The 24,669-nt window shown below is 35.0% G+C and overlaps 1 protein-coding gene across 2 annotated transcripts in view; it reads left to right on the plus strand.

Moving 5' to 3' along the window:
* The window catches only part of peds1 (plasmanylethanolamine desaturase 1), a 52,835-nt gene that overhangs the window by 18,697 nt on the left and 9,469 nt on the right, over nucleotides 1-24,669 (plus strand). Inside the window, exon 5 of one of the 2 annotated variants that reach the window (XM_049486085.1) lies at nucleotides 1,196-1,408. In XM_049486085.1, coding sequence (XP_049342042.1) covers nucleotides 1,196-1,408 — 213 coding nt within the window. Of the gene's footprint in view, nucleotides 1-1,195; nucleotides 1,409-20,975; nucleotides 21,046-24,669 lie in introns of those variants that run through there. The other variant, XM_022671001.2, reaches the window with a different exon arrangement.

The raw sequence follows: 24,669 nt of genomic DNA on the forward strand, positions 1-24,669 counted from the left end.
CAGGGATTCTTTTTCTGAGGCCTTCAAAGTATTTATCGATATCGAAATTATATCGTATCGACCGAAATTTAAGGAATATATCGTGATATAAATTTTGGCCATATCGTCCAGCACTAGTTCTAATCCAGATTATGAGAATCAACAACTACTCAACTAAATAAAGAAGAAAAAGGGTTACACAGACTTTAAAAATATTCTCAAGTGCAGTCACCTCAAAGACCATCAAAAACATTATAATGAAGATACTGGCACTGATCAGGACCTCCCCAGAAAAGGAAGATCAGGAGTCCATAGGGCTGCACGATATATTGTTTAAGCATAGTCATCTTGATGTGCGCATGCACAATAAGTCACAATAGTCACATCACTGGACGTGTGATGTCACTTAGAGCAATTTAATCAAACACGTCATGTTGCAATATTTAGATTTTTGACACAAGAAGTACTGTAGATACACAGCGCTGTCTCTGTGTCTGTGTGAGTGACAGGCTGCTGCTGCCTGAGAAGCACGAAGGGGGAGCGCATGGGGGAAGGGGGCAGGAGTAAACACGAGGTAACCGCATGGCCTCCATCAACATGGTTGGCCACGTGCTTGTAAACGTGAACGCGTGTAGAAAGCTGTGCACCTCAGTCCAGCACAGTTTTGCAGCGCAGATATTTCCAGTTACAGCTGAATTCACGCTTTTAATCCCAGAAAACAAACGCTCTAATTTACCTTTTAAAAACCCGTTTAAATGTGTGATTAAAGGGCCGATTACTGTTGCTTTGCTGTTTTCCTCGGGTTTTGAGTGCTCAGCGCTGACTCAGCTTTTGATTGGTCCAAACGCGAGACAGCACGTGGGTGGGGGCGGGGCTAATGACGTCATTGTTTAATATCTTGATTTATATATATATATATATGTATTTTGGTTTGTTTAACACTGTTTTTAAGTTACTACATGATTCCTTATGTGTTCCTTCATAATCTGGATCACTTTACTATTCATTTCCTATGTAGGAAAATAAAAAGAAAGCCTCCACTGGACATGGCAAAAGTCATGGGACACAATACGATTTGCTGTCCCATACATTTGATATTTGGCATGCCAAATGGACTGCAGTTCTGTGTATATCAGGGTCATAAATGTATTAATTCCATTACTTCCATTTTAATATGTTTATGTTAAAAATAACATAGTTTTCTTGTGATTTTCAGGGGAGATCTATCACACCTACCCCTTGTACTGTTACCTGTACGCTCTGGCCATTTTTGTGACGCTGACCAATCAGATCCATAAGTGGTCTCATACGTATTTTGGGCTGCCCCGCTGGGTAACACTGCTGCAGGACTGCCACATCATCCTCCCCCGCAAACACCACCGCGTTCACCACGTATCTCCTCACGAGACCTACTTCTGCATCACCACAGGTACGCAGTGAACACGGATGTATAATGAAATTTCTTTTACACAGCTTTTATATATACACACACACACACACACATATATATATATATATATATATATATATATATATATATATATATATATATACGTATATATATATATATATATATATATATATATATATATATATATATATATATATATATATATATATATACGTATATATATATATATATAACATGATAGTGTGTTTTAGTGCCATTCTAATCGTATATTTACTTCAGTATTGCTGTTCTAATAAATACATGTACCTCAGTAGTGCTTTCCTAATCATATGTTTACCTTTGTAGTGCTTTACTAACCATATATTTACCTCAGTGTTGCCATTCTAATTATACATTTACTTCAGTAGTGCTATTCTAATCAGACATTTACCCCAGTATTGCCATTCTAATCATATATTTACCTCAGTAGTGCTATTCTAATCAGACATTAAACTCAGTAGTGCTATTCTAATCATACATTTACCACAGCCTTCCATTCTAATCATATATTTTCATCAGTAGTCCCATTCTAATTATAGTTACATCAGTAGTGCTATTGTAACCATACATTTACCTCAAGAATGCTTTTCTAATTATACATGAACTTCAGTGCTATTCTAATTATATATTTCCTTTAGTAGTGCTGTTCTAATCATATATTTACATCAATATTGATATTCTAATCAGACATTTACATCAGTATTGCCATTCTAATCATACTTTTACCTCAGTAGTGATTTTCTAATCAAACATTTACATCAGTAGTGCCGTTCTAATCAAACATTTACATCAGTAGTACCATTCTAATCATACATTTACATAAGTTGTGCTTTTCTTATTATATATTTACCTCAGTATTGTCGTTCAGATATTTAGTATTTTAGAATCTTCAGTCTAATGATAAATGTTCAACAGTGCCATTCTAATCAGACGTTTACTCAAGCAGTGCTTCTCTTATCACAGATGAACCTCAGTTGTGCCATTCTAATCAGACATATACCTCAGTATTGCCATTTTAATCATAGATTTACCTCATTTATGCCATTCTGATCAGGAGGTTTCTTCAGTAGAGCCATTCTATTTAAAGATTTACATCAGTGCTTACATTCCTAATAAAGATTTATTCTATTATACAAATTTTTGATTGAATAATTTTGGTTGCCACATATGCAGTGCATCCCTACTTACTTACAGTGTTTCTGTACCCATACTCTTTGGTTGTCCATTGTAAAATGTATTTGTATATATATGTGTGTGTGTATATTTATATATGCAGGCTGGTTGAACTACCCGCTGGAGAAGATGGGTTTCTGGAGGAACCTGGAGGACGTCATCCAGAGCCTGACTGGAGAGAAGCCCAGATCAGACGACCTGAAGTGGGCTCAGAAAACCCAGTAACCTCCTGCCGGTGCCAGACCCCTCTCCTACCTCACACCTCCGCACAGGGGACCAGCCTTCATCTCCTTCAGCTCCTGCTGGAGCTCTCCACCTTCACCTCCACCTTCATCTTCATCTTCGCTGGAGACTGAATCAGCAACGATCAGCCACAGATTAAATAAAACTACGGTCTTGAGAGAAGAGATAATGAGCAGCGCGGGAGAAATAATACACCAACAGCGTTTGACAGCAATACTGACGAGCAGCCTCTTATCCAGCTGATCCAGCGCCAACTGCTGTGAGCGTTTTGCTTTCAGATCTGTTTTATATCCTCCCCTTTTCACCATTTTCACTATTTTCCTTCATTTTCCTGCACAGAGAAGCCATTTTTACCCTGTTTCGGGGTATATAACAGTGTCCAAAAAAAACAAACAAGCATAAAAAACCCCAGAGTGAAGCCCTGTGGAAGAACTTCTGTACTTCTTAACTTCTGAACTTCTGAACTCTTGAACCCTGCGACAAAAATGTATAGAACTCTCTCAAAAAGCGCAAAAAATGGAAAACTCCACAATTTGAAATACTTGAACGGAAGTGAGCTCCAGTTCAAATGGATGCCTTTGTTTTCTTTTCTTTTTCTCTTTTTTTATTAATATTATTTGTATTATTATTTTTTTTTATTCTGCTCACTCTCATCTCCGCAGCCCGGTTGGCTGGTGAGCTCCGAAAGCTGGCACTCCACACATATATATATTGAAGCTACGGGGAGGAACCTGCCTCTTATTTCCTCCCCCTGAAACACTGTAGGTCTCTCTGTAAGGACGTCTCGGCTTGTCTGGCGGAGGAGGAGCTGGATCTTTAGTGTCTTCACCTGTTGCTGGTGTCTGTCTGAACGGACATCGCACTCGCATATGCAGTTTTTATTTCCTAGGTCAGCCTTACTTATGCAGTACATGCAAAAGAGACGTTTTGCTCTCTCACACATATACACACACACACACACACACATGCATACATATACAGGGGTTTGACAATGAAACTGAAACACCTGGTTTTAGAGCACAATAATTTATTGTGGTGACGGACAGTTCTGGTGGAAACATGAGAGTTGAGGAGCACATTGAATTCTGCCGTGATTTGATCAGCCGTGGTTTTATGTTGTTTTTTTAGATACAATCCGGGTTAGCACCCGAACATCCCTTTCAGACAGCTTCCTCTTACAGCATCCACAGTTAATCCTGTTGGATGTGGTTGATCCTTCTTGGTGGTATGCTGACATTACCCTGGATACCGTGGCTCTTGATGCATCACAAAGACTTGCTGTCTTGGTCACAGATGCTCCAGCAAGTCGTGCACCAACAATTTGTCCTCTTTTGAACTCTGGTATGTCTCCCATAATGTTGTGTGCATTGCAATATTTAGAGCAGAACTATGCTCTTACCCTGCTAACTGAACCTTCACACTCTTTATGCTCTTGCTGGTGCAATGTGTAATTAATGAAGATTGACCACCAGGCTGCTCCAATTTAGCCATGAAACCTAAAATCCCACACTAAAATGATCACAGGTGTTTCAGTTTCATTGTTCAACCCCTGTACATATATACACATACAGTACACACATGCACACACTCCACAGTTCATGGTTTACACTTTACACTCCTTACTTTAAACATTACACTTACACATTACAAGTTACACTGTAATCTCTTTGAAAATTTTATATATATATATATATATATACACACTAGGGGTGTAACGGTATAGAAGTCACGGTTTGTAATGGTGTATAATCTCTTATATACAATTTTGGATGCTTTTGCACTGCAGGAAATGTGGGAAAAGTAAGATTTAGGTCTGTGTAAGTATCAGATCAGTGTTTGGATAGGGAATTATTGGTTAAAAAATTATTTGTTCGACTGAATAACTAAAAATATTGAACACTTAATCATGCAGTGTAGTAGAATTGTGCAATATGACCCTAAAATAATATCAAAAAGAATATTGTCATAGCAAAAATACCCCAAATTTGCTTAGAGATTAATCGTATTAGTTTTACTGTTAGAATTACTGTTTTACAGCAGTTTTAAAAATTGGACAATAGAGATTGTAGATCTTCACATATAAAAGCTGCCTTAGTAAATCTCATTAGATAGATTAGATTTAGACTTTTTTTTACTGAAATATAAGCAATTATGTTTTCACTGTTTAATATAAAAGCTGCATGTAAGTTTAGATTAGGGGGGCTGGTTACTATATATAAAGAAAACGAAATAAATACAAATAAATATATTTTCAAAAAATAAATATTTAAATGTAATTAAATGTAAAGGAAACAATAGCTACAATAGCTTGTGCTGCACTGCAGTATTAAATGTGCTTAAGTGCGGTCTGTTAACAAATAAAAAAGCTGACACTATGTTCAGAAGATTGGAATCCCAGTCATGCAGCTTGCCATCAGCTGCCGGAGTCTGAGAGAGCACAGTTGGTCTTGCTCTCTCTGGGTGGGTACAGTAGATGGCGCTCTTTCCCCTCATCAGTCCTAGGGTGATGTGGATCCGCACAAGGCTGCATCTGTGAGCTGATGTATCAGAACTGAGTCGCTGCTCTTTCCTCCGAGCGTTAGTGCTGTGATGCTACTCTGAATAACTCTTAAAAAAATATGGAGAGATAAAACGTAAAGAGTAAACTAAGGTATATGACTCATTCTCACTATCAGAAAAGGAAAAAGAGAGAAAACTGAAATTACCATACAGTTACAGATACTTGTAAATCTACTACATTTCCCAGATTCCTGCTTGAAATCTTCCTGCTTGAAATTAGTTACGTGTTACATTAGACCTGATTAGTTACTGCAAACCACGAGTTACACTCCATAATGTGAGGTATACACACTAAATCGTGATACTTGTATCGTTACACCCCTAACTTTCACATGTTACGCTGTTACACTTCATTACACACATCATTTACACATCATTTACACACACACACACACACACACTCCACATAACGAAGCCTTTTGGTGTTTGCCTTTGAATCATACACTCTTCTTCTGTTACATTATATTTTGCCTCTGTTACACACACAGATCTACGCCTACACAAACACACTGTAAACAGACATCAGTCATAAAAGAAGCGCTTTTTTTGCACAACCACTTTTTTTCCATCACTAACTAAGGTTCTGGCTGTTCTACCTATTGATAGGTGCTGTGAAGACAACCAAACACTGAGAGAAGACCATGTGAAACTGGTTACTCGTGGTCGAGGCTGGAATTTGATTGGGTTTAATCGTATAAATGCGCGTTACAGTAGGATTACAGTAAGAAAACTAAGAAAAGTGCTTCTCAGCCCTGGGGAAACTTGGGAAACACCCTGCCCTGTATGTTTTATTGGATTTATTGAATGCTGCGTTTCATTTAGGGTTTGCAACTAATGACTATTTTGATAGTCGTCTAATTTGAAGATTTTTTATTTATTACCGTATTTTTCACATTAAAAGGAGCAATGGATTAAAGAGCACATTAGGCAACACTAGTAAGGAATAGGGATGTCACCATGTTTTCCTTCTAATTCAGCAAATCTCAGATTCAGCCGCTGGGTGGTGGTGTGGGGGTAACTAAGTTAAGTTAAGCTAAGTAAACAAAACTGTAATTTTTAAAAGAAAAAACACTTTCTTTTAAAGTTAAACGAGCTCTGGATGTTAATCTACACAGATTTATCTTCTGAAAACAGTTTATTTGGCTTGGTGCAGCAGCATTAGCAGCTAACCATAAGCGCTATACTGAGGTAAATGCGCAGGCTACAGTCCAATATATTTATCGCTGTTAGTGGCTAGTGCTAGTGCTGCTCCAGCAGTGCAAGCCGGAGTTTAGCAGCAGGCTACAGTCCGATATACTCACCTCTAATTGGCGAAACAGCTAAGGTATAGTGCCATTAGCGGCTAATTAGAGCCCTGCCCACTAGATCAGCTGAAGGAAAACAGTACACAGCAGGATTAGCCAGCAGACTTTTTCTGAAGGAGGGATCTGTACCTACACAAGAGAACGATGCTCAAACTAGTTGTAAACTTTAAAGACTTCCCCTAAATGTATTGAGTATTGATTGAATTAGTGTGCTGACATGCTTTAAACTCTGCTTCGACACTGAAATTTATATGTAAATGGAACTATACGCACTAAAATGTGCAGGGCAGGGTGCCTCCAGGACCTGGGTTAAGAAGCATTAGATGTAATAGACTGTATAAAACAGTTTATATGGTTAATAATAGTTTAGGTTAATACAGTGCATAGGAACCTCTTATGCAGGCTCAGTTCATATTACTAATTATGAAAGATATTTTTCTGATCTTTAATCGTAAGCTGAATATTTTAACTAAGCATTAAGTAATTTTATATTACTTTGGTAGATGTTTTTGTTTAAGACTTAAGATAAGAGATACTACTAATAGGTTCTTATAAGGAGTACAAAGCTTCGTTCACACAGCAGGTAAAAGTGTCACAAATCTTTTACATTTTTCTCATTAGATGTGTTGAATTGTGAACATCTAAAACAGGCTAAATCTGATATTTTCAGATGTAATTATGTTCTGATTTGGGCCACTATGTAAAGGAAAATGAAAAGCAATACAATAGATTTGAGTAAGGGGTTCAGTAGTGATCTAACAGACCCCATAAATAAATATTTGCACGGATGTTTCTATTTAATCTGAATTAGAAGGCAAAAGTGTACAAAATGTAAAAAGAAACGTATAATAACAGCACTTGTGACAGTAATAAACATTGTTAAATAGTTAATTTATGCCTTAACTAATCATTAATGAAGACTAGTTAATACATTATTAAACATTATTCAATTGTATAAAAAATATATATATAAATAATAATGATTTGAGACATTAGTTAAAACATGTTGTAATGATTAATTATGTCTTAACTAGTGTGAATTAATAATTAGTTAAAACTTTCTGTAGTAGGTACTGTAAATGAATGTACCCTTATTGTCACTTAAGTGTCACCAACGTTTCTTAGTTTAGAGTGTTGCTGCAAAAATTACTGAAAATATGAAGCTTAAAAAGTTAAACAAAAGCCAAATAAGTGGGCGTGGCTAAGTACTTAATAGACACTGGAACTCGATAGATCCTTGATAGATCCTGTGATGCTGGAGAAGAATGAAACCGAAACTTCACATGAAGCACTGTGAATCTCAGATGTAGATCACATTTAAAAATAAACATGAAATTTGGTGGGAAAAATCTGATTTTGTCCACTTTTCCCTGCTTTGTGAACGAAGCCCACATGTTAAGGTCATATTGAGCTTTGAGTTTTGGCATGTCTCTCACACACTGATACTTTTATACATGTTTAAGATGCATAGACTCAGTAACTCAATAACTCTCAGAGCTGCATACACAGTATATCTATAAATACCACTAAACTGTCTCATAAATACATATAGAAATACATATAAATATATTCTATAACCTTACAGCTAGTTATAAAGCCATTTATGCTGGCTCTGTAACTGCTGAATGTGTATAAATCGACCGTAAGAATAAGAATACTAATCATTTCGCGCTGTTTTATCGTACGATGTCGTCTTTATGAATGTCATTCAGATCAATCAGAAAATCGTTGCTCGTCTTTCTCTTACTGATTCGTTTCGGTTATTTAATCTTCGCTTATTTGCTTAAATACTAAGAGCCACAGTAAAACAGATAAACAAATAAGAGTCATCTCTGCACAGACCTGAGTCTCTTCTTGCCGTGACGAGGCCGTGTAGCTTTGCTTGAATTAGAATAAATAGATGATAGATAGTATTTTTCCAGTGATTTGTGTACATACATTTACGTACGTATCGTCACTGTTGTGCAAAACGTTTTATATTTTTCTCCAGTTTGAAATTTTTGGTATGATTGCAATCTGGATTTAATTCATAGTTAAGATGCACTGAATATTTGGCAACCAAAATTAGGAATACACCAGATACAAATACAGTTGAAAATATCAAAATGGCAAAACGACTGAATAAGTGAAAAAATATATATATATATATATATATATATATATATATTATTTTATACTGAATTAGAATCTGGATTTAATGCGTAGTAGGGATGCACTGAATATTTGGCAACCAAAATTAGGATTACACTAGAAAATACATCAGAAAATTACAAAATGGCAAAATGGCTGAATAAATAAGTGCAAAGATAATATAATATTTATACTGAATTTGAATCTGAATTTAATGCGTAGTAGGCATGCACTGAATATTTGGCAACCAAAATTAGCAATACACTAGAGAATAAAGCTAAAAATGACAAAATTGCAAAAAAAAAAAAAAAGAAATCAATAAATAAGTAAAAAGAAAAGCTAATATTTTATACTAAATTTGCATCTGGATTTTATGCGTAGAAGGGATGCACTGAATATTTGGCAACCAAAATAACTCAATTGAAGTCAAAAGACTTCAGTTCAGTCTGGATTTGATTCATAGTTGAGATGCACTGAATATTTGGCAACCAAACTCGGGAGTACAGCTGAAAATGACGAAATGGCAAAAAAAAGCTAAATAAAAAGAAAAGCTAATATTTTATACTGAACTTGAATCTGGATTTAATGCGTAGTAGGGATGTACTGAATATTTGGCAACCAACATAGTTAAATTTAAATCAAAAGACTTCAGTTCAATCTGGATTTGATTCATAGTTGAAATGCACTGAATATTTGGCAACCAAAATCATGAATACAGCTGAAAATAATGAAATGGCTAAACGGCTGAATAAATATATGAGAAGTAAAGATAATATTTTATACTGAACTTGAATCTGGATTTGCATAGTAGGGATACACTAAATATTTGGCAACCAAAATAATTCAATTGAAGTTTTTTTTGTACAATTGTGTGTTCTATATGATTCTCTAATTGAATCAAATCAAGCAACCAACTAAACCAGTTAAAAAATTCAGTGTTCAGTCAATACGTTTAAAACTGTAGTTTTGTTCAGTTGTGGGGAAAATTGGGTATTCAGAATTTTGCCAAATACACCTTAATTTTTTTAGATTTCACATTTTCACCCCAGTGCTCCCCTAATTAACAATGTGTCAAATTTGTATAATAAATGGACCAATAGAAATCCGCTGAACTCGGAATAAAATATTTTTATATTGACTATCGTTGCCATTTAAAAAAAAAGGTAATAAATAATAAAAAAGAATTTGCGTAACTGACGATATGTATATATGCTGATCAATCCTCCTTAACACGATCCTCACAATACATCACTGAAGTCGAGTGTCGCTCTGTACGTTAGTCCTCGTTACGCTGCATTATATTCCGATCGAGATTACGGCGACTCCAGAACGAGGCGGTAGCGATAAGATAGCGATTATACATGATGCGTAGACTTCAGTGGTGTTTGATCATTTACTTGAAAGAGGATGAGCGAGCTGTAGCTAGCGTTTTGTGTATAGAAGGATATATAGCTATGTTGCCATGTTTCGTAAATAGGATTTTATACTTAAACATTTCTAGGATTGATTGATTGCGTTTTTTATACCCTGTTGTCAGACGTGCCATTTCTCCTCCCTGCAGCTGTAGATCCTGTACTTTAACAGAATGTTCTGTGTTCAGTAGCCTTACCAAGTGCTGTCTAGCCTTTCAGACGTCCGTCGTTTTTTATTTTCCTTGTTTAAATGTTTTCTGAACTTTACCTTTCTTAAAAAAAGCCAAAATGTAAAACATGAAACTTGTACGGTTAAATACGAGCTGACCAAAATGTATAAAACACCGTGGGAATATGAAGCTTAAGCTTGAAATGCTCTTCACACAAGGACTCAAACTATAACTGAGCGAATAATATGATACGGTTCTATATTTATTCTAAAGCTCTATCTGGATGAGATCAGTTTCTTAGGTGGTTCTGGGGTAATTGTCTCTTTTTTTTAATCCTCTGTGATTTTATTCCCGTCCAGAACGATCATGTACGTGTTTTTCTCAGACGTCCTCTGAAAGAAAATAAATTACAGGCTGAATTATTTACTGTTTTTCTCTGAACTCCGTGCTCCTCCGGTAATTTTAGTCCTGTCCGGATCCACATCTCTGAGTTTCGTCTCCTCATGTTTAATAAAATAGCTATTTGTCAACTGCCGTGCACCGTAATTACACTTTGAGCGCACGTTTCCACAGAGATCCACGTTAAAAAACACAACAGCGAGTGGAAATGGAGGAGCTACTGAACTTCACAATGTCATGTGACTGAGAAAAACTAAAGCCTAAAAACTCACTGGTCCTCCTTTTTTCAGTTGCAGTCCGGATGCAGGAGTAGAAATGTGAAATATTTTTCACAGACGTCACCCTAAGAAACTAATCCGAAAAGGGCTTAAGATAGCAGTGCTCAGAATGCAAATTGTGTTTACGTTGCTTTACGTCAAATTTTTCGCAACACGTTTTATTACTATAGCTACAAAACTTACGAAAACCCAGTCTGTGTATCTCAAAACGTCTGTGTTTGTTTCTTATTGCCCCCTTGTGGAAATGCTCAGAATGCAGCTTGCGTTTTCGCTACTTTACGTCAAATATGTCGCAACACATTTTTAAACATAGCTACAAAACTTACGAAAACCTAGTCTGCGTATACCAGAGCGTCTGCATTTGAATCTTAGTGCCCCCTTGTGGCAGTGCTCAGAATGCAAATCGTGTTTACGGTGCTTTATGTCAAATTTGTCACAACACGTTTTTTTACTATAGCTACAAAACTTACGAAAACCCAGTCTGTGTATTTCAAAACGTCTGTTTATTAGTGCCCCCTACGAATGCAGCTCACGTTTTTTTGTTGCTTTACGCCAAATACATCGCAACACATTTTTAACCATAGCTACAAAACTTACGAAAACCCAGTCTGCGTATTTTAAAGCATCGAGCACCGAGTCTCAGTATCTCGAAGCATTTTCGCCTGCATTTTACTGCCCCCTTGTGGAAATGCTCAGAATGCAGCTCGCGTTTTCGTTACTATACGCCAAATACGTCGCAACACGTTTTTGTTACACCATAACTACAAAACTAACGTAAACCCAGTCTCTCTGCGTATCTCAAAGCGTCTGCGTTTGTGTCCTTGTGTGAATTACATTTCTTTCAGTTCTACGAGAAATGCTGTACGCCATACTCTAATCTATTATGTGTGTATTAGGGTATTACATGTGATACTGTAGGTCAACGCTTTAAAAGGTCAAAATACACGGGACGAGAGAACAATATCCACCTGCCAATGCTTTCAGAGGTCATATAGTCGATATAGTTTTGATATATTTCCTCACTGCTTATCAGGAACATGATGATAATAATTCAGAGTGTAAAAGAGTGTAAAAATTACCTGAAAAGTTATTTGTGAAATGTGTTCGTTTGATTGATTTCCTTTTTTTCCTTAAATCTCTGAATTGTAGTGTTATGTTGTTTTTGTTAAATTTTTCTGGAGTGGGTGTTTTTTATTTTGAGTGGGACGTGAGTTTGTAAATTAAGGTTGAAGTAAAGAAGTGTGGCCTTTTAATATTTTGATTTATGCTGATTTCCGATGATTAACTTACTTCCCTATCTTATTTTTCAGCAGGATTATCTGTAGTGCTGTAGTGTGTTTAAGTAGGTGCCAGATCAAGCTGAGGAGAGCTAAAGGACGTGTGGTTTCACGATTCTGGTGGAAATACAGCTCTGGAATAAAATAAGAGAGCACTTAAAAATGATGAGTTTCTTTGATTTTACCAAATTATAAAGCTCTGGAATATAATCAAGAGGAAGATGGATGATAGCAAACCATCAAACCACCAAACTGAACTGCTTGAATGTTTGCACCAGGAGTAAAGCAGCATAAAGTTATCCAAAAGCAGTGTGTAAGACTGGTGGAGGAGAACATGATGCCAAGATGCATGAAAAAAAAACTGTGATTAAAAACCAACCAGGGTTATTCCACCAAATATTGATTATTTCTGAACTCTTAAAACTTTAATATGAATATGAACTTTCTTTGCATTATTTGAGTTTATTTCAGCCATTTCTCATTGTCTGTAAATAAATGCTCTAAATGATAATATTTTTATTTGGAATTTGGGAGAAACATTGTCTGTAGTTTATAGAATAAAACAACAATGTTCATTTTACTCAAACACAAACCTATAAATAGCAAAATCAGAGAAACTGATTCAGAAACTGAAGTGCTCTCTTCATTTTTGCAGAGCTTTATGTTTATTTCCTATTTAAAATTAAATGGAATATGGAGATGTTGGTCATTTGTTCTGGATAGTACTATTTTAGTTTCAGACCCAAACTAATAAGTCTCAAAAGTCCAAACAGTGGATAAATGTGATCATTATCACAGTATTCAGACCTGGAGCACGAATTTGTGGACAATGTTCCAAGATTTTAAGGTTCTAAGCTCCAGAAGCATCTTCAATACGTCCCAAGGCTCTCCTCTGCTTTTTTCTACATATGTTTGCAGCTTGTTAAAAACGGTATAAGTCAATGACTGTATAAAAGCATGGCCCCTGTTCTATAGAAATGAAGCTGCCAAAAATTTCACCCTTTACTTAATCAATAGACTTCCCAAGCTCAGTGTCTCAGCCCGCCTTCATTGAGTTTACAGTGCAGCCAGAAACTACAACAAAGAACTAAAGATCTACAGAGTACAGTATCTGTCTGTTAATGCAACCTAAAGCACAATAACATGTGATCAATAATCAATAATAATATGATTTAACTAATTAACTAGTCTAGATAGTTGCAACATAAGAATATAGAAGAGAAAGCTGCCAAAAATGCCACCTTTTTACTAATTTAATAGACTTTCCCCCTTCTCCCAGACCAAGCTCAGTGTCTCAGCCCGCCTTCATTGAGTTTAATGCAGCCAGAAACTACAACAAAGAACTACAGATCTACAGAGTACGGTAACTGTCTGTTAATGCAACCTAAAGCACAATAACACGTGATCAATAATCAATAATAATATGATTAACTGATAAACTAGTCTAGATAGTTGCAACTTAAGACTATAGAAGAGAAAGCTGCCAAAAATGCCACCTTTTTACTCATTTAATAGACTTGCCTTTTTTTTTTTTTTTTGCCAAGACCAAGCTCAGTGTCTCAGCCCGCCTTCATTGAGTTTACAGTGCAGCTAGAAACTAGTATTTTTCTGTTAATGCAACCTATTTCTTTTATTTCTGTTTATGAATAAGGATTAATCTACAGCTACAGTAGATACAGAATCACCTGCATTGCAATCTGTTATACCACACCTAGCAAGTCGGATTTCAGCACAGCACCTCTTCTTTTTCTTCTTCTATTGTTTAACGAGTGTAACAAGTAACGATAGCCTGTCTCAACTTACTATAATTGTATAATTATCTGAAAAAAGTTTTCACACTACAAACAAACCGGATCACGGTTCAGTGGATCCAAGTAATGCTCTTATTAGTTTGGGTCTAAAACCAAAATAATAAGTCCCAAAAGTCCAAAATATTAATATATATGAGGACAATCAAAGCCAGAAATTCAATTTAGAGCACAATAATATGATCAATACTCAAAAATAATATGATTAAACTAATTAACTAGTCTAGATCGTTGCAACTCTAGACTACAACTCAGCTAAGTCATGTAATACAGAAATTTGTTCCAATCAACTAATCGCTTAATTCCTTCTTAAAACCGTTTAAACCTGATTTCTGGGTGAAAAGCGATAAATAACAATGTGGTAAAACAACCTATTGGAATTAAACACTGGTTGGTTTTGTCATTAAAACTTTAAAACATGGTGATGGTTGAACACAACACACAGTACTGCAACCAGCCACCAGGGGCACTAGACCTGTGGTGGCTTTACTTCCTGGAGACGTTATGCTTTCCATGCTTTTATACAGTCATAGATAATGATAATTCTAATATTAAAGATGTTAAATTTTGATAATTTTACAGTGCCAATGTAATCCCAGGCTTAATCCTTAGACCACGAACAGCGATTGTTTTTTTTTTTTTTTTTTTTTTTTCACTGGAAAAATTAACTTTACACAATGCAGTTTTTCCTCTGTACTGTATCCAGTGGGTGGGAAGCTCCTTTAGTCGTGATATTGGTGCGTTAATGACTCGTGAAAACTTGTGCGCTGCAGTCTGTGGAGCTTATCAGATGGCTTAAGTCTTTAAACACTGAGTTATGTATATTTGAATTACATTTACTTGATTTTGAATACATTTGGAATATGTATTTGGTGTAATTTAATAATTTATTATGTATTTATTTAAAATGTACTGTGCTTTTTTGTTTTTTAAATTTTAGAGGTGGTAAAATTTGCTTTAAAAAAAATACATTTCAAAATATAATTTGGAGTTTTAAGATTTTAGGAACAGATCCTGATTTTAAAAACAAAAATTTAGATCCATAATTCAAATCTTATCCATTTTATGTAATTTAGAAATACAATTATTCACTTAACTTTTCTTGGGAAGACCAGAAATTTCACATTTTGCCTAAACAAAACATTTAATCCAAATATATTGATTTTTTTATTTATTAGAAATGTTCTGGATCTGATTTTTCTTTCAATCTTAAAATCATAAATTGTTGTTTTATTTTGTTTTTTTTATTATTATTCAGCAAATTGTACCACCTATTTTTTAAATGGATTAAAAAATATGAATTACACCAAATATTTAATCAAAAATGTATAAAAAAAATCTGGTAAATTAATTAATAAATACATTTAAATATACAAAATGCAGATTAAAATGCCAGCTTTATGTCAGCTCTTAAGCTCCATATAATATTGTGTGGGTCTTTTATTGTGTAAGAACGTGAGCAATGAAACATGTCTAAGAGATGTCTAAAATAACGTTGTCTAGATGTTTTAGGAGCGTTGTTACTGTTCTTCTGGGGGCTAATTTTATCACAAAATGTGGCTTTAGGTTTGTGGGGTGATCGTTTTCGTACGTTTTTACTTTTCGTAAATAAGCGTTTTCACATCTGAAAGGTTAATGCTTGATGTTTGTAACATTTGTATAGAGTTTATTTGGCACTGAAGGACTTTTCTGCAACGTCGCTATGTTTCGATGACATCACCTTTGTGGGCGGAGTCTCATTATATAGGCGTTAACGTGTTGTCAGGTTGGCGAGTTACCTTTTTTCAGGTGTTGTGCTGAATTCTGACTCTATCCTTCGAGTGAAGTTCAGATTCCTTTTATTAGTGATTATAAATGAGGGTTAATCTACAGTTACAGTAGATACAGAATCACCAGTGATCTCTGTAATCTGTTGTCTATATATATATATTAGGCATCAAACACTTTGGCTTCATTCTCACAACAGGTTAAAAAGTGAATTGTATCCAGTACTGGTGTGAACAGTTCACTCTCATTAACTGAAGCTCATTCTCTATAAAGAGCAGCAGCAGAGCTTCACGTGAAGTTTCGCTTTTATTTTCCTTAACATTACAGGAGCTATCACGCAGTTCCAGTATCTACAGCTGAACTCATCAATAAGAATGTGTTCAAACTCACTGTAAAAACAGATTACTTTTATTTCTGTTTATAAATAAGGATTAATCTACAGTTACAGTAGATACAAAATCACCAGTAATGTCTGTAATCTGTTGTACACGTACTGCTCTGTAATTAATCTACAGTTACAGTAGATACAGAATCACCAGCACCGTTATCTGTTGTACCCGTACTGCTCTGTAATTAATCTACAGTTACAGTAGATACAGAATCACCAGCACTGTAATCTGTTGTACACGTACTGCTCTGTAATTAATCTACAGTTACAGTAGATATAATATATTAGACATTGAACTCTTTAGCTACATTCTCACAGCAGGTTAAAATGTAAATTGGATCCAGTACTGGTCTAAACAGTTCACTCTTCTAAACTGAAGCTCATTCGCTATAAAGAGCAGCAGAGCTTCATGTGAAGTTTCGGTTTCATCTTCTCCAGCATCACAGGAGCTCTCAAGCAGTTCCAGTATCTGGAGCTGAATTTATCACTGAGAATGTGTTTAAACTCACTGTAAAAACAGATTTGAATCTGATTTATTTTATTTCTGTTTATACATAAGCGTTAATCTACAGTTACAGTAGATACAGAATCCCCAGCACTGTAATATTTTGTACATACAATATCATCGCTGTCTTATGAAAAACACTTGATTTTTGGTTTACTACATAATTTGAACAGACAAACTGTCTCTTACACTGTGCCAAAATTTCTTGATGAACGGACCAATAGAAACTCTTTAAAATGACCTGAAACAAACTCTTTTTTACATTGACTTCTATTGAAAGTTTACAAAGTTTTTTTCTCTCTACTTTAAATTAGCTGTTTTGGAGATAATAGTGTTTTTCACTGGACAGCGACGAAATATTAGGCATTGAACACTTTGGCTAAAATCTCAGAGCAGATAAAAATGTGAATTGTATTGCAGCAGAGCTTCACGTGAAGTTTCGCTTTTATCTTCTCCAGCATCACAGGAGCTCTCAAGCAGTTCCAGTATCTGCAGCTGGGATTATAATTGAAAATGTGTTCAAACTCACTTTAAAAACTGATTTGATTCGGATTTCCTTTATTTCTATTTATAAATAAGGGTTAATCTACAGTTACAGTAGATACAGAATCACCAGTGATCTCCGTAATCTGTTGTACCCATAACTGCTGTGTGATGAGTCAGATTTCAGCACAACACTTCTTCTTTTTCTTCTTCTATTGTTTAATGGGTGATGATAGACTGACTCAACTCACTGTAATTGGTCTAAAGCAAGTTTGAAATATTAAAAAATACAGTGTTTCACACTGCAAACAAACCAGACCATGGTTTTATCAGTAGATCTGGATCAAGACTTTTGTTCTTTGGTCCAAACTGTGGTTTCGACACCTTTCTCTCCTGCAAACTAAGTTTTAAAAAGTGGTTAAAACTAGTTTTAACACGTTTGCCTGCCTCCTAAATGATTCATCAGAGCATTTGTCAGCCGTTTGGTTGTACGTAGCCCAGAGAGCATCAGCAGTTTAACAGTTTAAGTCTTCAGTACCGACCCGTTTGACGTTGCCTCACACCTTAAAGTCTGGGATGAAGTTAAACCGGCTGTAACTTTAGTTCTGGGTTGACGTTTCTCACGTGGTGGGTTTGGTGGGAGTGGATTTAGTGATGGTGAACTTAAATATCAAAAACAATGCCTTGATGCCTTTCTGTTGTCTCCCATTAGGAAGACTTTAATGTTACCATGTATATATTATATTTATAATGAAATTAATAAACTACCAGAAATGTCATGGTGTGCTGTGCTTTACTGTTGTTGTGATAATATCTGTCATTATAACAATATTTTTTGTGAATGATATACCATTCCTGGCACTCACTGGCACTCACTCCTGTTACTTTTATGTTTTGAGTAACAGAAATGAGTTTTCAGAATAGAATTAGCAAAACATGAAAAATAGCTAAATGGTGGCTATGCTAATAGCATGAGGACTCTGAGCACATTCTAGAGATTTCCCTAAAATTTGTATTTTAAAAATAAACAAATAAGATGTAAGAATGAATTTTGGTAACAGGACTGAGTGTTGAGATTGAGCTCCTCAGTCATCGTTACAATAAGATCAAATATACAGAAAAACTAATGAGGGAACTTAAAATGTTGGTCTTCCCATGATCTTCAGAACCAGAACCAGCTGATGATGTCACTTCCTGTTGTAAATGTGACTTCCTGTTGTAGAATATTCCAGATGTTCCAGATGATTACATTTACATTTACATTTATGGTATTTAGCAGACGCCCTTATCCAGAGTGACTTACAACAGTGCTTCAAAGTTACTTAAGATATCCAAAGCTAGTTTGTAGACTAGGATCAAGAGATACATAGAACTTAATCATGTTAAGAACCCTAGGAACCTTTTTTTTAATTTTTTTTATTTATTTATTTTTTATTAGTTTAGGAACTCTTTGAAAAGATGTGTCTTCAGTCGACGTTTGAAGACCGTGAGTGACTCTGCTGTTCTGACATCCAGTGGAAGTTCATTCCACCACCTTGGTGCTGCAGCACAGAGAAGAGTCTGGATGTCTGTTTTCTGTGTGTTTTGAGTGATGGAGGTTCGAGCCGAGCCGTACTGGAAGCTCTAAGAGCTCTTGGTGCAGATCTGGCTTTGACCATCGCCATCAGGTATGAAGGTGCTGGTCCGTTTTTTGCCTTGTAGGCCAGCGTCAGGGTTTTGAATCGGATGCGGGCGGCAACAGGAAGCCAGTGGAGGGAACGCAGCAAAGGAGTCACATGACTGAACTTCGGAAGATTGAAGACGAGTCGTGCTGCCGCTGATTCTGAATTAACTGTAGTGGTTTGGTGGCTCGCTGTAGTGGTTTGATGATCAGGGTAATGTGTTACGGTAGCAGGACTGAGTGAAAACTTTGAACTTAAATATTATGGATTAATTATGTAAAAATATTTTAAAGCATAGATTTGATTTGGAGTCACATGACAATGCACAAAATATTAAAATGACATATCTGAAGAATTTTAATAATTATATTTCATGGTAAAGTTTATAGTTAGAGTGTGGGGACAGAAAACGAATGCTATTTTTTCAGCAAATTAAATTACATATCCTACTTTTTTACATGTCCTACTAGGTCAATGTAGAAGAAAATATCCTTAATAAAAGTTATTTTGTGTGCAGATTTATACATGTTGATGTTTAGCTGTGATTGACAAAATCCTTGAATTAGAAAAAATCTAAAATAAAGCACAAATTACATATCATTTTATTATTTTACTGATAAACATTATTACTGCTTAAAAAATAAGAATATATAGTTGCAGTAAAGATCACTTGGCTGGGGGTGGGGTGGGTTGGTGCTCCTACTGCAGGGTGGGATGCCTAGACTTTTTTTAATTCATAATAAATAAATAAAAAAAATCATTATTTTAATTTTGCAATAAACACGTTTTGCACATTTACCAATTAATAACATGTAATGAATTACATGCAGATTTCTTTTGTAAAAATATATATATATATATTAATTATATACACTGCACCGAATGCACAATGAGTGTGAAATCACACAAACAGTGACGAGGAGAGTGATTCAATTCCAAGAACCGATTCGTTTGTTACACTGAATCGAAAAACTGATTCAATGATCGATCTATTCACAACTCAGTTCAGTTTAAGATGCTCAAATCAAGCTTAATGAAAATGTACGTGTTCAAATCTGCTTACGATACTTGTCTTTACAGAGTTACACAGTGTGATATATAATGCTATAATATTCATAAAATATTTATTTAATCAAAATAATGTTTAAAAACGATTAAATCGTATATTTATTACATATTAACAATGTATAAATGTACTCTCACTAATAAAATGAATCATAATATATCCCTTTTGTTAACCTTCTTATCTCTTATCTTCTTATATCTTATCTATATATTACAGTAAATATAATATTCATACGTGCAAAAAATATATTTTCCCTTTTTATCAAATTGGAAATCCATCATCACTTAAATCGTACTGTAAATCTTACTTAAATATTATAATAATATTTTAAAATACAAATTATGTATCATTTTTACAAATATATTTATGTATTTTTTATTTATAATTTGTTTTTATAAAACGTTTTTATTCAGTTTAATGTATTTAATGTGTATATATAAAGTACCAGTCAAAAGTTTGGACACACCTTAAATTCAGTGTTTTTTTTTTTATTTTCATTATTTTAAGATTTTCTACATTGTAGATTAATACTAATCTAAATAAAAACTATATGTTTTTAGATGTGTATCTAAATAAAAACACATGGAATTATTTAATAAATGGCACTCAAGTATTTTGGTTTATTTAACACTTTTTTTTAACAGATACTATATGATTCCTTACGTTTTCCTTCATAATCTGGATGGATGACTTCAGTATTAATTTTCAATACATAATTATTTACGTAGGAAAATAAAAATATATAAAAATATATAAAAACATTAAATGAGAAAAAATTTATCCAAGCTTTACCCTCTTTGTTTGCTTGTTAATTATTATAACATTTAAACAACCTAAAAATATATAATAAATATAAAAATAAAATTTAATTCAATACAATTTTTTTTTAAAGAACCGATTCATTGAACCGACTAAAGAAGAACGACTCGTCCAATGAGTCACTCGACGCTAGTTCACTATTCACTCACAAGATGGCGGTCGCCGCCGGATCAGGTAAGTCATTTCCCCTGTTTTTACAGCGCTGTTTTAACGCGTTTTTATGGGTTAATTTGGAACCGTACAGTCATAACTTGGTGGTTTATAGTTTGTAAAGGTTCTGACGTGTTTTTTTTTGCCGTGATTTGGCTTGTTTTTGGCTCGTTTTTGCTGGCTAACGTTACCCAACGTTACCGGCTGCTGCAACGTAACCTAGCTATCATAGGCGTCTAGGACTCTTTTGACAGATTAAAAAGCAGCTATTTTCGGGTTTGATTGAATACAGACCGAGCTGAGGTTGTTTATTGGTGGGCAGATATGTGGGTGAACTGTGTGTAGGTATTAATTTGGGTTAAAAATGCTGAAAAAATGTGTATTTAGTGTGGAAATGCCAGTTGCTTTGTCACCTATGTTGTGAATCTATATCCGGGTCCAAACAGTGTAAATCCGCGCCTGGATTTCGTTCCAGCCGCCTGGATGGCGCAGCTGCAGCCCGGCTGCAGCTGCGCCATCCAGGCGGCTGGAACGAAATCCTGGCGCGGATTTACACTGATTGACCACTTCAGCAATGACTGTGATAGACTGAAGCCCAGCCCGTTTGATTGTAGTAGTGTTAGTAACATTTAGACACGTTTTCGATGTTTTAAATCGTTTTATCAACGTTTTTCCTCATATTTTACACTCTTAACTCGTGGAACAATCATATTTTATCAACGTTAACATTGATTTTCAGCTTAATTTGCAGTAAAAAGCTCATAATTGTGTGTTTAGAGCAGTGTAAATAAATAATGGATGACAAAGACATAGCTATACCATGCTGTCTATGATTTTATATAGTATAGAAAATATATATAATAAATATAAATATAGCTAGGATTATAGCTGCCTTTCTGTTACAGGTAACGTTTTATTATTATCAGCTATATATTGCAAATTCATAGTAAATATTTTAAGTTTATTTATAAATCATATCTAGTAAAGCCCCAAAGCCAAATTACTTTAATTCTAAATTTAATTCTAGTTGTTGCATGAATTAATCATTAAATAATAGGGTGGTTTTACTATGTAGAAGATAAAAGAAGTGATTAAAAAATCTGGCAGTAGTTGGTTGACTAATATTTTAGGTTAGTGTGACTCAGCAGTTTCCAACAGGCCATGTTTATGCATACATGCATTGCATTATATTGCATAATGTGTTTTTTGCTCATAAAAGTCATACTAAATAACATCAAATACAATATAATTTGGTAGATCCACTTATAACATATGTATTTCTGCAGATTAAGTCAATATTTCAGGAGAATATAGGTTGAAAGCCCTATCTGATTAATGCTCTAATCAGTATTATGGCAAGAATGATGGAACTGGCTCTCATCAGGAAAGAAAAGGAAAGGAAGACCAAGAAGGAAGTCGGACATTAAATTATGTGTAATGATGTGGCATGATTGGTTTCAATATCACTGACACTGTTTTAACTACAGACTGTTTTTATTAGATTCACCGTTTTCATATAAACTTAATTTCCGTTTTTCTCCCAATTAAGAATGCATAAGGAGCAGGATTAGACAATTGGACACGTTTTCAATGTTTTAAATCATTAAATCAACGTTTTTTTCCTATATTTTGCACTCTTAACTTTGTGGAAAAGTGCTGCAGATTAAGTCCATATTCCAGGAGAATATAGGTGAATAGCCGTATCTGAGTAATGTTCTAATTCCTATTAAGGCAAGAATGATGGAACTGGCTCTCATCAGGACTGCCCCAGGAAAGGAAGACCAAGAGTAGGGCATTAATTTATGTGTAATGTTGCATGACAAATACATTTGTAACCAAAAAAATAAAATATGCTGGCTAAAAGTTACAACTGATTACCTGTTCAAAAATAAAATTATACTGTAATCTAGATGTTTTCTCCACCAGTCTTACACACTGCTTTTGGATACCTTTAGGCTTCTTTACTCCTGGTGCAAAAATTCAAGCAGTTCAGTTTGGTGGTTTGATGGCTTGTGATCATCCATCTTCCTCTTGATTATATTCCAGAGGTTTTCTATTTGGTAAAATCAAAGCAACGTACTGTAAAAAGACTATAAAGACTTATGTTATTGATATATTGTTTACTGATGGATATATTGATCGTTCACCATAAAGTGTTCAATCCACTGAACACTGGACCCAAGGATGTGCTAAATCAGCCGGAGCAGGGCTGGGGGGTTCCTCCGGTTCAGGGTGTCTGAAGTCCAGTCTGACAGTTTGCTGATATTCCTGCTCAGACACGCCTTATTCAGCTTCTCCACTCACTGCCAGATTTACAGGTTTTACTGCTGCGTTTTAGAGAGAGGACAACCCTTAGCACTGCTGGACTCCAGCTTTCAGATCCCCACACCCCTCAGTTCAGCAATTAAACACTATTTTTTACCATTTATTTTCTATTTGACTTAAGGTAAAGGTGTAAAAAGTATCTCCATTTATGACCCTGTAGGTAGAATTTTAGATACTAGGGTTTAAAATACTTCTGTAGAAGTTAAAGTATCCTCTCAAGCTTTTTACTCTTTGAGTAAAAGAGTAAAAGTACTGGTTTCAAAACTACTTAAAGTATTAAGGCAGATATGTAATGCAAATGCAAAATAGATAAAATATAGGATATAAAGTAAAATTGTGCATTTAGGAGCAATATATTACATTTATCATTATTTTAAAATGACTATTGTAAGGACTATATGCACTTTCTAAACTTATCAGCACGTCTGGATGATGTCGAAAATGCGTTACCCCACAACGGTCAAACAACGCTGACACAATGCCGACACCACACGCCTCCGGTGCTGCAGTAAAAAAAAAAAAAAAAAAAAAAAAATATATATATATATATATATATATATATATATATATATATATATATATATATATATATATATATATATATATATATATATACAGTTGTGGTCAAAAGTTTACATACACTTGTAAAAAAACATAATGTTATGGCTGTCTTGAGTTTTCAATAAGTTCTACAACTCTTATTTTTCTGTGATAGAGTGATCGGAACACATACATGTTTGTCACAAAAAACAGTCATAAAATTTGGTTCTTTCATAAATTTATTATGGGTCTGCTGAAAATGTCACCAAATCTGCTGGGTCAAAAATATACATACAGCAACAAAATTTGTCAATTTTGGTGATGTAGCGAGTTGTGTCAATCAAATTAGCTTCATGTCATGGCCTCTTCACTTCTTGTAAGTGATTCTGATTGACTACAGCTGTTGACTTCTCATGAGCCCATTTAAATAGGGCTCATTTGACCCAGTGATTAGACTCAGCTACAAAAGCTACAATGGGAAAGTCAAAGGAACTCAGTGTGGATCTGAAAAAGCGAATTATTGACTTGAACAAGTCAGGGAAGTCACTTGGAGCCATTTCAAAGCAGCTACAGGTCCCAAGAGCAACTGTGCAGACAATTATACGCAAGTATAAAGTGCATGGAACAGTTGTGTCACTGCCACGATCAGGAAGAAAACGCAAGCTATCACATGCTGCCGAGAGGAGATTGGTCAGGATGGTCAAGAGTCAACCAAGAATCACCAAGAAGCAGGTCTGCAAGGATTTGGAAGCTGATGGAACACAGGTGTCAGTCTCCACAGTC

The sequence above is a fragment of the Astyanax mexicanus genome, chromosome 12 (genome assembly GCF_023375975.1).
Source record: "Astyanax mexicanus isolate ESR-SI-001 chromosome 12, AstMex3_surface, whole genome shotgun sequence".
NCBI classification, from domain to species: domain Eukaryota; kingdom Metazoa; phylum Chordata; class Actinopteri; order Characiformes; family Acestrorhamphidae; genus Astyanax; species Astyanax mexicanus.